We start from the raw sequence: 17,154 nt of genomic DNA, 5'->3' as shown, positions 1-17,154 counted from the left end.
CAATGTTTGGGGCATTTCAGATGGGGTCCTTCGTGGTAAATCCAGTACAGGGGAAGAGCATAGACGTTTACCACAAGGTTATTGAAAGTGAACACTCATTTGCTCCAAAGCAATATAAATGAATATAAGTAGACCCATGTCAAGATCACCAATTTAAAATTAAATAAAAAAATTGCAGGTTGCACCATCTGCCCAGCAGAAGGAACATGAAATGTAGGGATGTGCTCCAAAAGGACATCTGAATACAAACCATTGTTGACTGTATCAAACCCCCGCCCATACATCCTATACTCGAAGCTTCACCACACCCCAATCTTAACAGATGTCCAAACTCCCTCCTCAAAGTGGCCATTTCATCCAAGAAAGACTACTTTTTGGCAAGATTTGTAAAAGCAACGTACTGCATTTGTCAACATTTATTATGAAAATATTAAACATTGATGCATACAGCTTCGGATTAACAATTTGCTATCTGCCTGGTTGTGTTCAACAGACCAGCTGTATAAAAGCTTAGCCAAAGCTAAATATCTAAATTAAATGTACAAAAACAAATTTACACTTAAAAACTTAATTTAAAAAAGTTGAACAGTTGGTTTCATAATTGTGTAATCTAATCAATCCCAGACTGAAGAATGATTGTAAGCATTATGAAACAAAAAGTTGAACTCAAAATTAAAATAACTGTACAACGTGTGCTCGCAGCGTAATATACATGATAAAAGCTCAGTCCATTAAAATAAAGTGAATGTCTCTGGAGGGTCAATGAGGGATACTGCATGGTACCTGAAACAAAGGAAGCATAGATTAATGCTTTGAGTGCGATTCAAAGACTCAATTCAAATCATAATTTTGTAACAAGCTGAACAATGCAGTGTTGAAGGGACCAATCCTATTATTGGAAAAACTAACGATACACCCTCTACCACAAGGCACATTTCCTAGGTGAACTGAGCAGCCCGCCCCAGAAAGTTAAATCTTGCCCAAGCACCTGAAAAACAAACTGTTTCCCAAGAGACAGCCCATAACCACAATACAGTACAACCCTACAGCCAGCTCACCCAATGAACCACCACTAAAATTTGCTCTTACTTTGCGGATTTGTACTTTTCCCGCACAGACTGCTGTTGATGAGTTGCAGCTCCAAGGAAGGTTCGGTGTAAGTCCACAATGCATGGTTTCAAGTCTTGAAAAGTGTAGCCAGTCAGTTGAACTAAAGGTTCAGTCTGTTATAATAAAAAACATAAAAAGTTCAAGGTGAAACACCAAACAAGCCAATTTGTAGCAATATTATTTTACCACTTGGTTTTATAAAATCACTAATGGGCTGGGAGACCAAGAGTTCTCAATCTACAGTAGGGGTTCTTAACCTGTAGTCTGGGCACCCCTGGGGTCTGTCACACCTAGTCAAGGGGACTGCAAACGCTCAGAAAGTTAGACTAATACTGCATGTGCTTCTTAGATTGAAACAAACGATTTAACAGATTATGGTATAACTGAAGGAAAATGTAACAGACTTAACATGTTCTGCAAGAGTTAATTGTTAGCCTCCAATTTCAAATTCATCAACAGATTCGTGGGAGCAGTGAAACAGCATGATAAGGACAACGGGCAGCCTGAATTTAATTTCGAAAACCTACCATACCATTAAGATTTTCATTGTTTTACATTTGTGAATTAAAGTCTTTGATTAATGCTTGTATCCATATTGGTGTATAGTTTCGTGGTCACCATTAAAACGGATTAAGCGGAGATTCCAATGATGATCGTTCTGTGGTTCCACAGAAGTCAAAAGGTTAAGAACTGCTATAGTAGAGCATTTTCTGGTCGAAAGTTTATAGAAAGTGGCAGAACTCCTTTAAGGCTGAGAGCAAGGTGGCCATTTTAGCCCGGAGTACTGTGAAAATCCGGCCTACTTATTACAAGCAATGTACTCTACAGTGATCAAAGCAGAAGGTGTTTCAACTTTAAAGAACATGGTGCACACCGACTTCCAAGAAAAATAAATACCCACTGTCCCCACACAGCACAATTGATTAGAAATACACATTTTCCACTTTAAGGTAACGAATGAGGATTTCAGCATTCCTGTACATCTTACTGCAAGCAGGGGGATATACAATATACTTATAAATTCACAATCCTACATCCGGTTCTGTATTTCATGCACAGCCTGCATGAACGTCAGAGCTTTAGCTCTAAAAGGTGACCAATTGGGAGCTATTCAGTATCCTACAATTAGAACCTCTAGTGTATGAAATAACACTGCACATACCCATTGACTGCTAGAACTAATGGCATCCAACTGTACTAGTCCATCTGGCCTGTAATTTAAGAACTCCAAGCAGTACCATCAAGTCAAATGGCTGCTGAAACATTTACCTCCATACTACTATCTGAGCCCACATACTAAGCCCCTAAGATTTTAGGCCTGCCTTTAATTAGGCCCTCAAATGAGGGAGCACAGAGAAGTCTGAGAAACACCTATATTTAAACTGCAGTACAAGGCTTCATTAGGACTCACTGAACATTCTACTACAAAACTGTGCGGCTCTGCAGACCTGAATCCCTCCCTACACCCCCAGTGAAACCCTCCACTGGTTCCCATAATTAATGGGAGATTGTGGTTAAAAAAAAAACCCAGAAAGGGCGTGTAGAATGATGTAGAGCAGGTGTGGCAGTGTGTGTAGTGTGAAGATTTTCCTCCAAGTTCAGACATCGCAGGACTTCCAAAGGTGGCCCTCTAAACAAGGAGCAAGATTTCAATCACAGCAATTAAACACCCACTACACTGCTAAAGTTCCTAAACATCAACCTGCACGATAGTTATTGTGAAACAACCATATATGCAACACCTGTTCCTTGGGCATGGCGATTTAGTGTTGTAGGACTAAGAAAAAAAAAGAAAAAAAAAAACACAAGTGTATACTGCAATGAACTGGAAGGCACAGTTGCTTTTGAGCTTGGAAGGGACATGTCAGCACATGGTCAAAATCGTGCTTAAACAGATACTCTCCCCTGCTCATGGCAAAGACTACATTCTTAATTATTTTACAAAAAGCCCCACTACCCAGCCCCCCCATATATCAATAAACACAATACATACCCACGGTACACAGGAGAGCGTGTAGTTTGCTAAAATGAATGCAGCAGAAGCAAGTACAGATGGAAGATATTTCAGGAAAGGGTCCGCATCTATCAAGCTCAGCTCCCCAAGAAACTGAAACGGGAAAGCAGTATTAAAGCCACACTTCAACAAATCAGAAGTTCATGCAAAAAGCAGAGTAATAGCTAGATACAATCTAGCCATGGGTAGAAGGCACAATGGGGCCTAGTGGCTAACCTAGGCAGTATTACAGTTCCATCCCAGACTCACCCCTTCTCTGTAGGAAGGTCACGTAATATCCCCATGCCTAGAAAAGCAAGAGTAATATCTTGCCAGCCCCGCCAGTGCCAATTATTTTTTTACTGAATTTTAAAATGAGCAATAAGCATTGATACAGATACTAGCCTAGTAATCAAGTGTTAGTACAGCCGATTGCAGCCAGTTAACAGGAAGTATGCCAAGTGTAGGTTTGCTAGTGGTGGGGGCCTCTTTACCAACGCTGAATGTTTAAATGAGCCCCGAAAATTCACTTCGTACTGAACCCTCGCCTAGATTTACAAGTTACAAAGCCCATTATAGATACATGGTCAAATATTATGTGGGGAGGGATGAAGTGTTCCTCTGGTATCCCTGCCCCTGCAACATAAGATACCCGCCAGGAGGTTAATAGCTGAGAACAGGACAATCACATTTTAAAGTTGTGATCCAGCAAAGAGTCCTCCCACAGGAGGGTTTGCAAGGTGATCTGTTCAGAGGCATTGGCTAGTACTGGGGCTCAAGTCCCCCAAAAAAGTAAATCTGGGAAATAAATAGCCAGACCACCAAGTGGACACTGCAGTAGACTGGTGAGCTACACCGGAAGCAGGCTTTATATAGCAAAACCATTAATATCAGCCCAGATTCATCATGATATAGCCATCACTTCTTTTAAGGTAAAAAGGCAATCTAAGCTGCATTATATTGGGGCATGAGATGGGGTCTGCAATCCGATGTTTAAATACAATTTCCCACTTATTGCTATGCCATTGAGAAGCATCACACCACAAACTAAAGTGACCAGATTGCATTTACCTCTAAAGGTCTCGGTTAACCCACAGTTCCGGCATGCAACATGCTGAGTAACAGGTTAGCAATAGGCAAAATAGCCCACAAGACAAAGCACAGTAGTGAATGGGCAAGAATTCCAGGGCCAGAATGAGCCACTGCAGCTCAGAGGTAACACATTGAAGGTGATCTAGCGCTCACTGACAGCAGGCAATGAAGTACATGTGAATCACCATCAACCTTAAAGTTTTATACCCTTTCAGGTTTGGCCAAGAATAAACAGGGACACTCCAATACGGACGACTGAAGAAAGTGAAAAGTCTACACACGAAATAGAATTAGGAACCATAAACAGTATGAACTGAGTCTGCATGTTTCTCTTACAAGCATGCTTCAGGCACGAATGCATCAGACCAAGACATGATACTTCAGGTAGACATTTCTGCACCAATCCAGTCTGTCTACCCCAAGCTGATCCAGACTGTTGTAGAGGTTTTAGCAGTTGAACAGGAAGGCAAGTTAGCGGGATTGCTAGACAACGTCAAATGGCAACTAATCTAATGCCCTTTAAGAGATAGAGATGCTCTTACCATACATAAGCTCTCCACTTTAGGACTGACATGCTGGTGCATAAAGTACTGTGTGAAAAACTGCTGTATTGTCGGTGCTGCCAAGTCAAACGATAATACTTTCAGAACCAAGTGTTCCATCTTTAGGACTTGTTTTTTCGTGTAAGTGTCATCTGTGATGTAAACAAACTCTGCAACTTCTGGAGGGTAGATTTCTTCAAACTTTCTAGAATTCAAGGAATAGAACGTTTAAAGTTATGGACTACATCAAACTACTCCCTCCCCAGCCGCACCACCATTAACAAAAAAAATTGCAAACATCACTGGTAGAAACTAATCATGAGGTGCATAGCCTGCCAGGCCAGTCTGGCACATGTGTTTTTTTTTTTTACGATTCACCTCTTCATTTTAATGAAATCACCTCAAAACTGGTATCAAGTGTACACTATTTTGCAATACATTTTATTTCACCCCATTCATCCTACTATGGAAAAGGCTAATGTTAAGCCCCCAGCACCAACAAGACGCATTACACGCAATTCCACACCATCAGCAAAGCAAGGATAGTGCCCCTAGCACGCACTACAATGTGTATGGGTCACCTGGAGGGTGAACTACTTTAACTCAAACGTCACTCTCAGATGGTCCAGCTCCTACACTGCAGACATGGCACATTAACTAGCCAGTGCATCCTTGCAAAACTTGTGGCATGAGGTTCAAAATTGTACCAGAGAACCATTGGCTTCGAATGGAAGAGTGTGAGTGTCCCATCTGCTAGATTTCTTGAAACTCATTACCTTGCACTAAACTTTGTGCAACATACTGGTCCCAGTCTGTCCTCCGCATACTGCAGGGCAGTGCTCAACTGTGGAGTCAGCTTTACATCTCTACTGCTAGTTTACTTCACATCAGCTCCTGTCCCCTACACACGTGGACCTGAAAAAGGATTCAAGCCGAAGTTCACCCCAACATCCCTCTGTATTCTGGTCTCATTTTAAAGCATGTTCCCTAAGCTGTGAATACAGGCCCTCTGGTTAAAGCATATTGACCAGACAGTAAGCTTGGCACACCATGACAGTATGTTCATTTTAACCATAACCTGCAAGCCATATGTGGCATTTAGATACGAACAGATCGGGACATTGAAGATCTGCAATCCACTGGGCCAGCTGCACCACAGCTGCTTCAGATTTTGGCCAAGAGTCTGAATCAGATGGCATTGTGCCATCAGGCAGCCAAACGTTCAAGGAGATCCTAGTTGAATAGTCTAAACTAACATCTTTAGACCCATGTACTACAAAAAAAAAAAGTAATTGACTTACTATGAGACCAATTCCAGTACTGTGGGTAGAACTGATTTAACAAAACTCAGTCGGTTTGTACAGGCATCAGTTCCATGTGAGAAAATCCACAAACACTTTCAACTAAATAGACCAGTCCGTTCTGCTTCTTGATCTCGGAAAGCAGAAGCTAGTCAGCTACTATTGGAGCTGTGGCCAAGCGAAACTTCTAGTCCAATATCACATATCTGGACTTGAAAATATTCAGTTGAGCCAAACACAGGCCAATACAACTAGTTCACTACCTTTTCTCATGAAGCATGGTACTTAACTCAACTAGAGGGTATTACTTGCATGACCACCACTTCTAGAATAGAAGCACAAAAACTAAGGCCATGGAGTTAGCTTTCTTCGATTACAATGCACAAATGTAGCTTAGTAAACCTGCTGTGGCCAATCTTCAGTTAATTGAGGAGAAAAAAAAAAATAGTTTCCCTATTTCACACAGTACTACACGGGATCACAGCTCCAGGCACTAATCACAATTTCAACTACATTCACAGAACGTTAGCTGTAGATGCAGGTTAAAGGAGAACTAGTAGAGGACACTGGTTATTGCAGGAGAAATATCACTACTGCTTGAAGGTCTAGTATAATGCAAGTTTAGCTTATAAATTCCCCTTTGTATAATGAGCTAGTAGGTCAGACCAGTATTTTAAGTGAAACATAGGTTAAAAGACCCAATCTGTGGATGCTATGAAATCTTTAACAAAATGATCAAAAAGGGAAGATGAACAGCCAAACACTTACGAGGCTAACAACATAGCAGCAGTTCCAACAAGCTGGAGTTTCCCTCTCAGGACAGACATGGAGGAGAGGAAGCGGTCTATGTAATTCACAGCTAGATACAGAGTCTCATTTTGCAATTTATATTCTTCGCCAACTTCCACCAGCCAGTCAACAAGGATGGCCCTCATATTGTTTGTGATATCTGGCTGTTTCTTCATGTAACCTGCTTTAGGTTTACATTTGATCTGTAAAACAAAATCTAGGTGTTATTCCTTAGAGTTTGTAAAACAGTTTTGTTCTATGGTAATGTTCGAAGGCGATTCTTCAAAAGTCAAAGTACACATTAAAGACACCAATATGCAAGGTTAACAAAATATTGAATAAATTGCATTTCCTAAAATGATTATATTCGTTTTGTTTCATGCACATGTTCCTGCATCAAAAACCACACAAATTTGGTAACACGCAAACACCAAGTACCCAGCATCACAATACATGCTGATGCAGTCCAAGTAAGGAACACAAAAATAAATAGTATGGAGTTGGGAAAAGTGAATCTGTTCCAAGGGGTGTGGGGTGCGCACACCATAAAACACCTTTGTTCAAACCACGGGAGTCAGCCTTAGAACGGAAGAGTTCTAGTTATCCATGCAGCAGTACTAAATACTAGTTATTGCCAAGAAAACTAAAATACTGTGTAAACCTACTGCTAGAATCCCTTCCATTAACGACTCTGCAACAAACACCATAGACAAATGAGTCACACAAGAAACGGAGATAAGTGGTCCACTTTTCACAGTAAATGGTACTAGAGGCCAAATAAACCCCCCCCCCCCCCCGAACTAGTGATTGGCAATGTAGCAACAGCTTTAATTGCAGTGTAGCCAACCCCACCACAATGACACTAGACCTCCATCTGAATGGAAATGCTACGTTTCACAGGATTAAGAGAAATAAAAGTAAACACAAATGGTGTGTATATATCAAACTAAAAAAAAAAAAAAAAAAAAAAAAAAAAAAGAGAACAGTCCGCTGCCTGGGTAGTAGAGCTAATTCAAACAGTTAATAGTGCATGGTAAGCAAACCGCAATCCATAGTATTAAACGTCACAGTACTTTGTGACCGCAAGGGATTGAAAGCAGACCAAGTTTAAGACAAATATTCAACATAACCCAGAGGATTTCAACCTGAAGCACTGATCACTCAAGATGAATGCTTTACCTCCATCTCCCTGATGTAGGTATGAATATCTGCGGCATAGTCTGGAACTTCATTTGCGTTTACTGGTTTATCTTCACCTTCGTGTATCATGGACATATCCAAAACCATTGGTGAATCTGAAGGATGCAAAAGGAAGGGCTTTAATGGATCCTAATCGGTCATTGTCATGTAGCGAGTGACACACACAAAGCAAATGTGGATTAGTGCTACATCTTAAGGTACAAATAAAAGGACCTTATGTGAGGTTGCACTGTACTGAAGACGTGGCTTTTAGAGGCAACGTGTGAACAGTTCAACAGTAAATCACACATTGGTTGAACAGAGCGCAAAAGAGGTGCGTGCTAATAAAAAGCTTAGAAAAACATTTAGGAGCTAGATGTCTAAATACCATGCAAATTAATCTGCCTATCGCATTTTTCAGCGTACTCTTTATAACGTGGCAGCTGACCTCCAGAAGAGAAGGATCAGGGCCCCAAAAAATGGAAAATTCCCCTGCCCTCTTAAAGCAATGGCCATTATAGTAATACTTCAAGCATGCACTGATTGTGCTCATATTAAACCAAAACATGCAATTGAGAAATGTGTTAAGGTAGCCCAAGCAAGAGATTTTCCCCAAAGCCCACAATTTGATATTCACCAAGTGCAAGGCATTGAAGCGTGGCACAAGACGCACCGAAGCTCACGTCCATTGAACATTCTATTGGTATAGGTGCCAGAGGCTTCCTCTGCCCTAGGGAGGTTACTGCTGAAGTTAATTCCAGGAGGTTCTCCTGCGATGCGCTCTTCTTAAGGGCGGTGGGCCTCTTGCGACTTGCGCCATCAGGCTCGTCCACGTGTATAGTGAAAGCAGGTAGTTTGCTGCCTGCTTTGCCAGCTGCAGCCTTCCCGTAGTTCTCATCATTGATGCCTTGAAGGCCAAGTACCTGGAAAGTAAGAAAAGTAACATCAAACCGAGTACTATAGAACGAGTCATATTTAGGATCTGTTCCCAAGAATCTATAAACCCTCCCCACAAGGAAGCTCACGTGTGGCATTTTTAACAAAGCTCAGGTTCACCTCTACAATCAGGATGTAGATGCAAGCAACATTTTGTAGACATAGGGTGCCCTTTCGAGGCATAGTACTGATCTCGTCATCACCAGCAAAGTTAGAAGTCCAGCATAAATACTGCATCAACTGTACAGAGAACAAAAAGGTTACATGTACTCTTGTCCATGGAACTTCTATTACTCTTACCTAAATTTACCTGTTGTGGTGGTAGAGGCAAGGTGCTGCATAGCCCTCCTGATTCAGACGCCACTGTGTGCTATAAATCAGGACTGTTGTAGACGTGCATCATAATGTCATAAGATTTGTAACTGAAGATTTGTAACTGAAGTGTGAAAGTTGTATTTGTGTTCAGACTCATACCCGGACTCTGGGTTGCGTGCACAGACAAATTTATTTAAGAATGGTTGCAGTAGGCTCGGACCCTTTATGCCAGGTCAGATAAGAGAATTGCTTTCAAGAACTTAACAGTGACTGTAAAATTAGGCTTCCATAATGCCTCATGAGAACAAAAGTAATGGCTTTAAAGTGGAAATCAGGATGTTAACTGGACATTGAAGGATAGACACCCCCCTCCCACCCAAGCATGGTAAACACATAGCAAAATTTAAGGAGTGATGTTAAAATTAGGGATCCACATGGAACTTTAGAGAAAATATTTTAGTCGTAACTGTTCTTAGAGAAAAATTCTTGGCATTGCACAGAAAGCCTGCACACTCAGACAGCATTTCCCCACAGCAAGTTGAATGGTTCATCCATTGTTAGCTCTCAGAAATGCAATCCTACATTAACTTTAATATGGAATTCAACCCAGGAAAGGACTCTAGTCTTGAAGGGCAAGCCATGCCCTTCATTATGAAAAAGGCTACTGTCAGTTCACCAGGCTGTGCAAGACTGTACTTGGTAGCAACAACTGGGTATGGTGGCAGAACAAATCTTTTACTTCATACCCAGAGAGTAATGGTCTACTGGCCTCTGCAGTAGAGTTTATCACTTGGTCCACACATCACTCCTGCCTCCTGCTCCCAAAACGCTATACAAGACATTTGCGTGTAACCTTCATGGAGAGGGCAGTAGATGTGGCAGTGGTAAACCAGGAATCCATGTTGAATTCCCGCCCCAAGCGGTACCCAAGATGGCGTAGAGAGGGTTCAGACAGGTGTTTGGAATGTAATAATTGTCTACTTGTCTATGGGGCAGGCTGCTTCATAAGTCTATATGTCCTAACAAAATCCACTTGTCCCTTGTGTGCAGCAACAAATTATGGCAGGAATCCCATTATATAAGATCTTGTATAGCCTCCGATTCTGCCAGGGTTCATACCATAGTAGTGTTTGAATACTTGCAATACCCTTATGTTGTCAACAATCTGCAGATCTATATACTGGGGCAAGCAATAGTTCCATGGTTGAAATGCCCTTTTGAGTCTGTGCAAGCCTACTAACTTGCATGTTTTAAGTGTGTTCTAAAACTCTTCTCTAATCTTTTCCCATACTGAGAAAGGTTGGAAGTTTTACTCGACAAACCTTCCAGAGTTTGGTTATCTCCAACCAAAAAGTGGTTGGAGGGAAAGTGAATTTGCAAACACTCAGATTTTTCCAAGAGCACATCTTACATATGCATATTTGCTCTTAAAATACTGTTCAAATATCTTCTAGGAGTACCATTTCTTGACCTACTTCTGTACATTCTTGCAAAGTGCTGCATAGCCGCACTTAATGCAAGGACACATACCATGGGTGCCCTTTTGAGACTTTAATAATGGAGCTCCTAATTTGGTCTGGCGTGGACCACGACCTTTTGCATTTATTAAAATTCTTTGTGTATTGGCTGGCTTCACTGTGTGACAGCATTGTACCCTTTCACAAGGAGCATATTGGTACACAAAGTAGTTTTGTTCAGTGCCAGTAACTACTGTGGCAGTGAGTGCTTTGAGACCAAAATTGTTGCCCCCCCCCCCCCAATGTTTGTTATAATGGTGAGGGCCCAACTGCTCCCACAACAATAAGGTTTTATGAAAACCATGCCAAAACAATTCACACATTGACAAAACTAAAACTAAAAAGCTGACTGCCAATTTAAGACCTACTGGCTTTGCCAATGCTTATAAAGGTTTGTTTCCCAGAATCTTATTGAAACTGGTTACACCGATTTCCCACAAGGAAACTTTTGGGGAAATACTAGCATGCATCAACACGTTACTAGATGATGCAAGGAATCACTTGTTTAGGCTTCTGCAAATATTTGCATCAAATCAGATCATTCTGGGAGCATTATACAAAGTCTCATATTGCTAAACTTTGAAAACTTGTGTACACCGTTTTATACTAGAACCACTGTCTGTATTGCATTCAGAGCTTACAACATTTACTAAGAGCACTCACCCAAAATAAAGGTTTTCTATTAATGAACCATAAATACAAGTTTGAACAGCATTAACATATGGACAAAAATATTACCTTAACTGCAGACAGTGCCCTTGCCGGATCCATAATGTGGTACTGTAAACGGTCAGCAAAAGGGTTTGTACTGCAGGGGGTTGGGCCTGCTTGTCTAAAGGACAATACACATGACCCCAAACAATGTCTTGGGTGTTGCATTGGGCTATAGGAATTCCACATCCCTGCTTAGAGAGCAGTGTGAATTACAGAGCTTCTCCAACACATTCTTAAGATTTATACTGGACCACACACACTAGTAGATTGTTGGTGACTGAGGGTCCCTTTGTAGTTGTAGGGAAAATCCTTGTTGGTGACTGAGGGTCCCTTTGTAGTTGTAGGGAAAATCCTTGCCTGCTTTATTATTTTCCAGAAGCATTAAGCACAAGTTGAGGAAAAATGAAAGCATTTGGTAGGGAAAATTAAAAACAAGACCAAAGAGTTCCCATTTCCGCCTCCCTGCTGACATTAGAGATCAGAGTCTGGCGTGGTCAATTCAGGAAAAAAGAAAAAAAAAGCCTGAATGTCGTTTCAGAGCTTGACTTGTGAAATACACATTTCACGTCTGCAGACTGGCAAAGTATGGGATGGAATCCCTCAATCATGTGCCAAGTTCCCATCAACAAGAATCTTAAGATCCCAGAGGAGGCAGCAACTTCTGCTCCAGGTTTGGGAGGGAGTCATCAAATACCACCTTTTGTTGCCAGGTTGGGTGAGAGGGGTCTGAACCAACACCTTGCAAACACTGAAGAAGAAAGCCAACCGACTGCACGAGAGGGGCATTGGAGACAGTCCCAAATAATCGGCCTAGAAAAGGAGGACTTCCTAAGATTTTTGCTGTAGCAGAATAGTCAACCCCTAGGCTTGGGAAGATCTGCACTGCTAGCTAGAGGATCTTATGCCCTGGGTCCGTCCACAGTGAACAGACAAACTTGCTGAGTGTCTACAGGTACGACAATGCCCAGCTCACCATAACCAAGCAGCGACAATAGGTTACCCCTTAAGACAGTTCAACTTAAGTGAATGTCAACCCTGCAATAGACCAGAATCCCTAACCCATTCAGCGATGCCAACCAAACCAACAGTACCCGGGACAGCTAGGTGATGAAGAAAGCCACAGTGCCACCTGAGTGGGTTGTTAGTTTGACAGATTTGAGCACACCCTCATCAAGACCTAGGCCCAAAATTATGTTAGGACAGAGTTGGAGCAGAGAAGCACATTTGCTCCTAGGAACTCTGCAATCACATTAGCAGAGAGGCTTCTCTACTGGCCAGATCTAGCGAGAACACATTTCAGTGAACTACATTTAAGGAAAAGGGCGAACAGACTTGACACAACCAGATATTGGGGGAGATATATTGATATATATCCAGCTCAGTCGATTTCAGAGGGGGGGGGGGGGGGGGGGGGGGGGTTGAGCTCAGTTTTGGGTTCCAGTTAAGTAGAGCCATAGGGACACTTGTTCAAATGGTAAATATGTTTCCACTAATCAATAGCTAAATTGCCATTGGACGTCTGAACAAGTCCTTACAGTGTTACAATCTCAATTCTTTGTAGCTAGAGTTCATCTAGATGGCAGAAGCTGTACCCCCCCCCCCCTCCAAATGTTTGCATAATATAGCATGAGCCGATTAATTTGCCCAAAAGTTGCAATTCAAAGTAGTTTAAATATATTTTTTTAAAGATCGCATAGCTTTAGTTTCAAAGCAGCCCCAAAAAGTCATTTGATTTATTGTTCAATAGGAGGGACGACTGGTATCACGGGCGAGTAAGAGGGTGGTCCCCGTAAAGTGAATGGAGTATGAAGTGCTTAGAGGGAGACTTAGGTTTGGCAGGAGGGTAACCCCACTGAAGACCAAGGAGGAATTTTGTTAGATGAGTAAGTGCAACACCCATCAAATGAGGGTGAGGTGACGTGCATACTATGGGAGCTTAGTTTAACCAGGGCATTTATATTTGTGTATACTGTAATCCAAGACCATTTAACACATACATATACACACACACCATATGTTGGTGTATTTGTTTCTGCGCCAATACTTAAGGAGGCTTTGAAAGCAGCAGTCAAACTAAAGCTCGGGCTAAATCTAAAAATCAAGTGAGTTCAGTAAGGTGTGGCTGGCTGTTGGCCTAGGTTAGAGCGCCAGGCAGTGTAGTTGTGTAAAAACACCAATGTTTCTCCAGTGCAGTGGGAACCCGCACATTCTAAAGACCTTAACGTGGTGTAGACACCCTCCCCATTCCAATTGAAAGGTCTGCATCCCTAGAGTTGAGCATGAACCGGATGTTGACACCAAGACCATGGGGCCAGTGACTATCGGGCTAGTCGCTCACTTAAACAATGCCCTGTTTAAAGCTGCTCATGTTCTAGAGATAAAGTTTAGGTGCTAGTAGGCGGCTTTGGCCAACCTCTCCCGTACTAATCTATATCAAGTAGGCTGATCCCCATGTGGCCTTGACTGGGTAGGGTTGTGCGAATACCACCTCAGTGTATTAAATAAGTAACGTGCGGCACTGGTTAGTATTCGAGCACCTTTGGTGCATGGCTAGCCTGGCAACGTTCTCAGGATGGAGGCTATGGATGAGCGAGTACTAGAAAAGCGAAAGGTGTGTAGCCTGGGGCAAGGTCCTGGTTGTATGTTCTAGCTCTACACGTTATATTAGGTGATTGTTCGAGAGGGTAGTGAGCTTCCTGCGGCGGAGGATCTGACGAACTGTTTCACTCTAGTGGCAGACATTTGCCTATCAGCTTTCTGTAGAGGGAAATACGTCACTATGTTCAATTTAGACTGCTTTCCACAAGCAACTGAGTTTAGTAGTGGACATAGAAGAGCCTGTGGGTTTTGTCTTGTCGCAGTATGAAGGTGCCTCTTAGTGTTTCGTCCTGCCGACTAAGCACCAGCCACAGACCTGCGGTGTGCTTCCTTGTAAGTTGGGCTTGGTAGGAAGGGTACAATTATGTAGTATGGGTGATATGGAAAGTGTTTCGATTGTGCGCCATGGCCAGAGCAGTGCTCTTCTCTGGTCTTGCATAACGGTGTAGCATAATGAGAGTGTGCTTAAGCTGTATACAAATATGTAAAGTTGCAAATGTAGGCGCGCAAGCAGTAATTGCAATATCATTTATTTGACGCTTACTATCCCAGAAAGGCGTTGAAGCGCCTTCCCGCAAGTAACACGCTGCTCTGAGTAATTGGTCATTGTTAATTATGAGCAGCAGCTTTTTCTACCATCGCTAGGAGCGCACAGCTCTAGTTACGATTGCAGCGCAGGAGTGACAACTGCGTGCAGCAGATGTCTACATCCGTGTAGTGAGATCAGCTTCTTGGTTGGGACGTAGGAAACCGGTTATGTTGGCTAAATGAGACTTTCAGGCACTTGACAGCGCAGAAGCATACCTGCTTAAGAAACACTGTTGTAGCCAGGAGGTACAAGCAGGTGCTAGACTATCGTCTTAAAACGCTGCATGTGGTTGGCAGGTAAGAATATAGTCAAATGACTAGTTGGCTAGGCCATGCCTTTTAGATAGTCGCCAGCTGCCAGTCGGAATAGGCACACATGCATGGCAGATCTTTATAGTTAAGATAAGGAATTGACTGATGTGCATTAAGGATAAATAGAGAAAATGTACTAGGTCGCAAGAGTTTCGTAATCTAAAATGTGATCAGAGACTCCGCTTCCCTACAAGCACGATACAACGGAGTTCCCCGCTCGTTAGCGCGGAAGGACAGGGGACAATGCAAGCCAGACGGCTGTGTCCGCCAAAAGCGACGCAGCAGCTGGTTGTCAATTGAACTACAGGAGCAGAGCGTCCGGCCTGCCTAGTGCAGAACGAGGCCACGCACAGGGAATGAGCGTCCTGGGTACAAGCACCGGTCGCAATATACATCTATATGGTGGATTGGACAAATTAACGAGAAATAATTAATGGGTGGCACGGGAACAATGTTGAATACAGAAAGAACCCCGGCCTGCCTGCCAGCCATTTCTTCGATGGCAGGAGGGGGGGGGGGGGGGGGCTTCCGCAGCGCCCCATGGTAGAGTAAACTAAAGTGCGGTCATACAGCCTGGACAGGATCCCTTAATCAAGGAAGTACTGATACTGACCTGCTGGGGCTGCTGCCGGCTGCTCCTCTGCGGTTGCACCCTGGCCACGCGGTTATTCTGCAACACGCCCAGCACAACGCGTCCGCCGGCTGCGCCCAAGGTAGCCCCGTTCTTGCCCGGCTGCACGTTCTCTTGATTCTCGTCTCGCATTTCCGAGGCTATTTGCGTGAACATGGTGCGGCAGGCGCAGTTCTTGGGCAGCGAATGCAGAGAGGATAGAGTTAAAGGGGCAGGAGGAAGGTACCAACATACGGATCCCGCACACCGCGGGTTCGTAGAAAAGGAAGCGTAGGTCTTGGAGGATCAGGTGCTGTGCATGACTGTAGTGCAGAGTAGCCACTCCCCGGAGCAGCGCGAGCCTGGGATCGGTACGGTGCGGGGGCTCCCCTGCAGCCGGCTCGCTTATTTCGGTGCGCTGCTCAATGCTTGCGTCGGGGAGTCTATGCGCGCGAATTTCTCCGGCTTCGATCGCTACTTTTAGCTGCTCCTGCACTTTCTCCTTCTTCCTATGCAGGGCAGCTGCATTCTGAATTCAAGTAGCCCGCGACTATTGAAACGGGCCAATCGCAGCGCCGTGGCGATGACGTAAGCCTGGGTACGGCGGCCTGCGTGTTCTAAAACAAGGAAAAGACGTAACAAGGGAGAGAAGCGCGGATTTTGAATGGCTTAGTGGCAGCTGCGGAATGTCGTACGTGCGGCCGGCGTCACGCACGCCAGGAAGGGCGCCGGCGCAGTGTTGTATTCATCAGATAAAGGCTTCTACAATGATTTTGAAATTGTTTGAGTGGCAAGATATTTTTTTCTATGTGTACTGGCCAAGGTTTTGAAATATTAAGAGTGAGCTGTAGTAAAACAATTTGGCGAATTTAATTTTCCATTTAATTTGCAAAGAACTGGGGGAAATGAAAAGGGTGAAAGGAAGAGTAAATGACACCTTAGGGTTACAGAGTCGCGAGCTGTGTAGTATTGTGTATAATAAGTAAAGTAATTCCTATTCTTGTGTACACGGGATTTATATAGAACTATGCTCTATGTTCCATACTCTAGAATGTATCCAAGGTGATGTGATTTAGAACGTAACTGTTGTACATCTCAATGTCATTTTCACTTAATTGAATGCTGCTCATAATTAACAATAACCAATTACTCAGAGCAGCGTGTTACTTGCCGTAAGGCGCTTCAACGCCTTTCTGGGATAGTAAGCGCTAAATAAATGCTACTGAAATTACTTATATTATATTATTACATTATAGTGCAGAAAGGAAGAAAGCATCAGTGGCGTCACTAGGGTTGGTGTCACCCGGTGCGGGTAACTCATGGTGTCACCCCCTCACGACTTACCGCATGGACCTCCTCCGCTCCGAGTCTGCCAGTAGACACAGTTGGCAAATAACGGGGCCATACAGAATCCTTAGTAACGTTTGTAAATGTAGGTCCTATATTTACAAAATGTGCCTGTTAACAACAGTGTGATAATGACTCATTAATCAGGTTGTACAGTGGGCTACCTGCTAGTCAACAGTTTCTTGGAATTTATAATATCATAGGTATGTTA

At 43.1% G+C, this 17,154-nt stretch overlaps 1 protein-coding gene across 2 annotated transcripts; it reads right to left on the bottom strand.

Moving 5' to 3' along the window:
• Nucleotides 1-401: 401 nt before the first annotated feature.
• Nucleotides 402-16,158, bottom strand: CCNA2 (cyclin A2). Of its 2 annotated transcripts, none has more exons than XM_085641569.1 (8): nt 15,600-16,158; nt 8,680-8,929; nt 8,007-8,122; nt 6,807-7,030; nt 4,738-4,942; nt 3,104-3,217; nt 1,090-1,223; nt 402-783 (listed from the first exon to the last, which is right to left on the bottom strand). In XM_085641569.1, exons 1-8 carry the CDS (start codon nt 15,771-15,773, stop codon nt 732-734), a joined length of 1,269 nt encoding a protein of 422 aa, XP_085497695.1. In that variant the 5' UTR covers nt 15,774-16,158; the 3' UTR covers nt 402-731. The 2 variants fall into 2 exon arrangements, with proteins under 2 accessions (XP_085497695.1, XP_085497694.1); XM_085641568.1 differs by having other exon boundaries at nt 8,644-8,929; nt 15,600-16,153.
• Nucleotides 16,159-17,154: the final 996 nt, after the last annotated feature.

Source organism: Triturus cristatus, chromosome 2_2, assembly GCF_964204655.1.
Source record: "Triturus cristatus chromosome 2_2, aTriCri1.1, whole genome shotgun sequence".
In the NCBI taxonomy this organism is placed as follows: domain Eukaryota; kingdom Metazoa; phylum Chordata; class Amphibia; order Caudata; family Salamandridae; genus Triturus; species Triturus cristatus.
This window is presented reverse-complemented; position numbering and strand designations above follow the sequence as displayed.

Excerpts from the sequence above, each read along its gene's own strand:
- CCNA2 (XM_085641568.1), bottom strand. The coding sequence starts at position 15,773 with ATGTTCACGCAAATAGCCTCGGAAATGCGAGACGAGAATCAAGAGAAC. Across the intron at positions 8,123-8,643 it reads GCTTCAATGCCTTGCACTTG|ATTCACCAATGGTTTTGGAT; the intron begins GTGAATATCAAA and ends TGCATCCTTCAG. Across the intron at positions 1,224-3,103 it reads CGCTCTCCTGTGTACCGTGG|ACTGAACCTTTAGTTCAACT; the intron begins GTATGTATTGTG and ends TTATTATAACAG.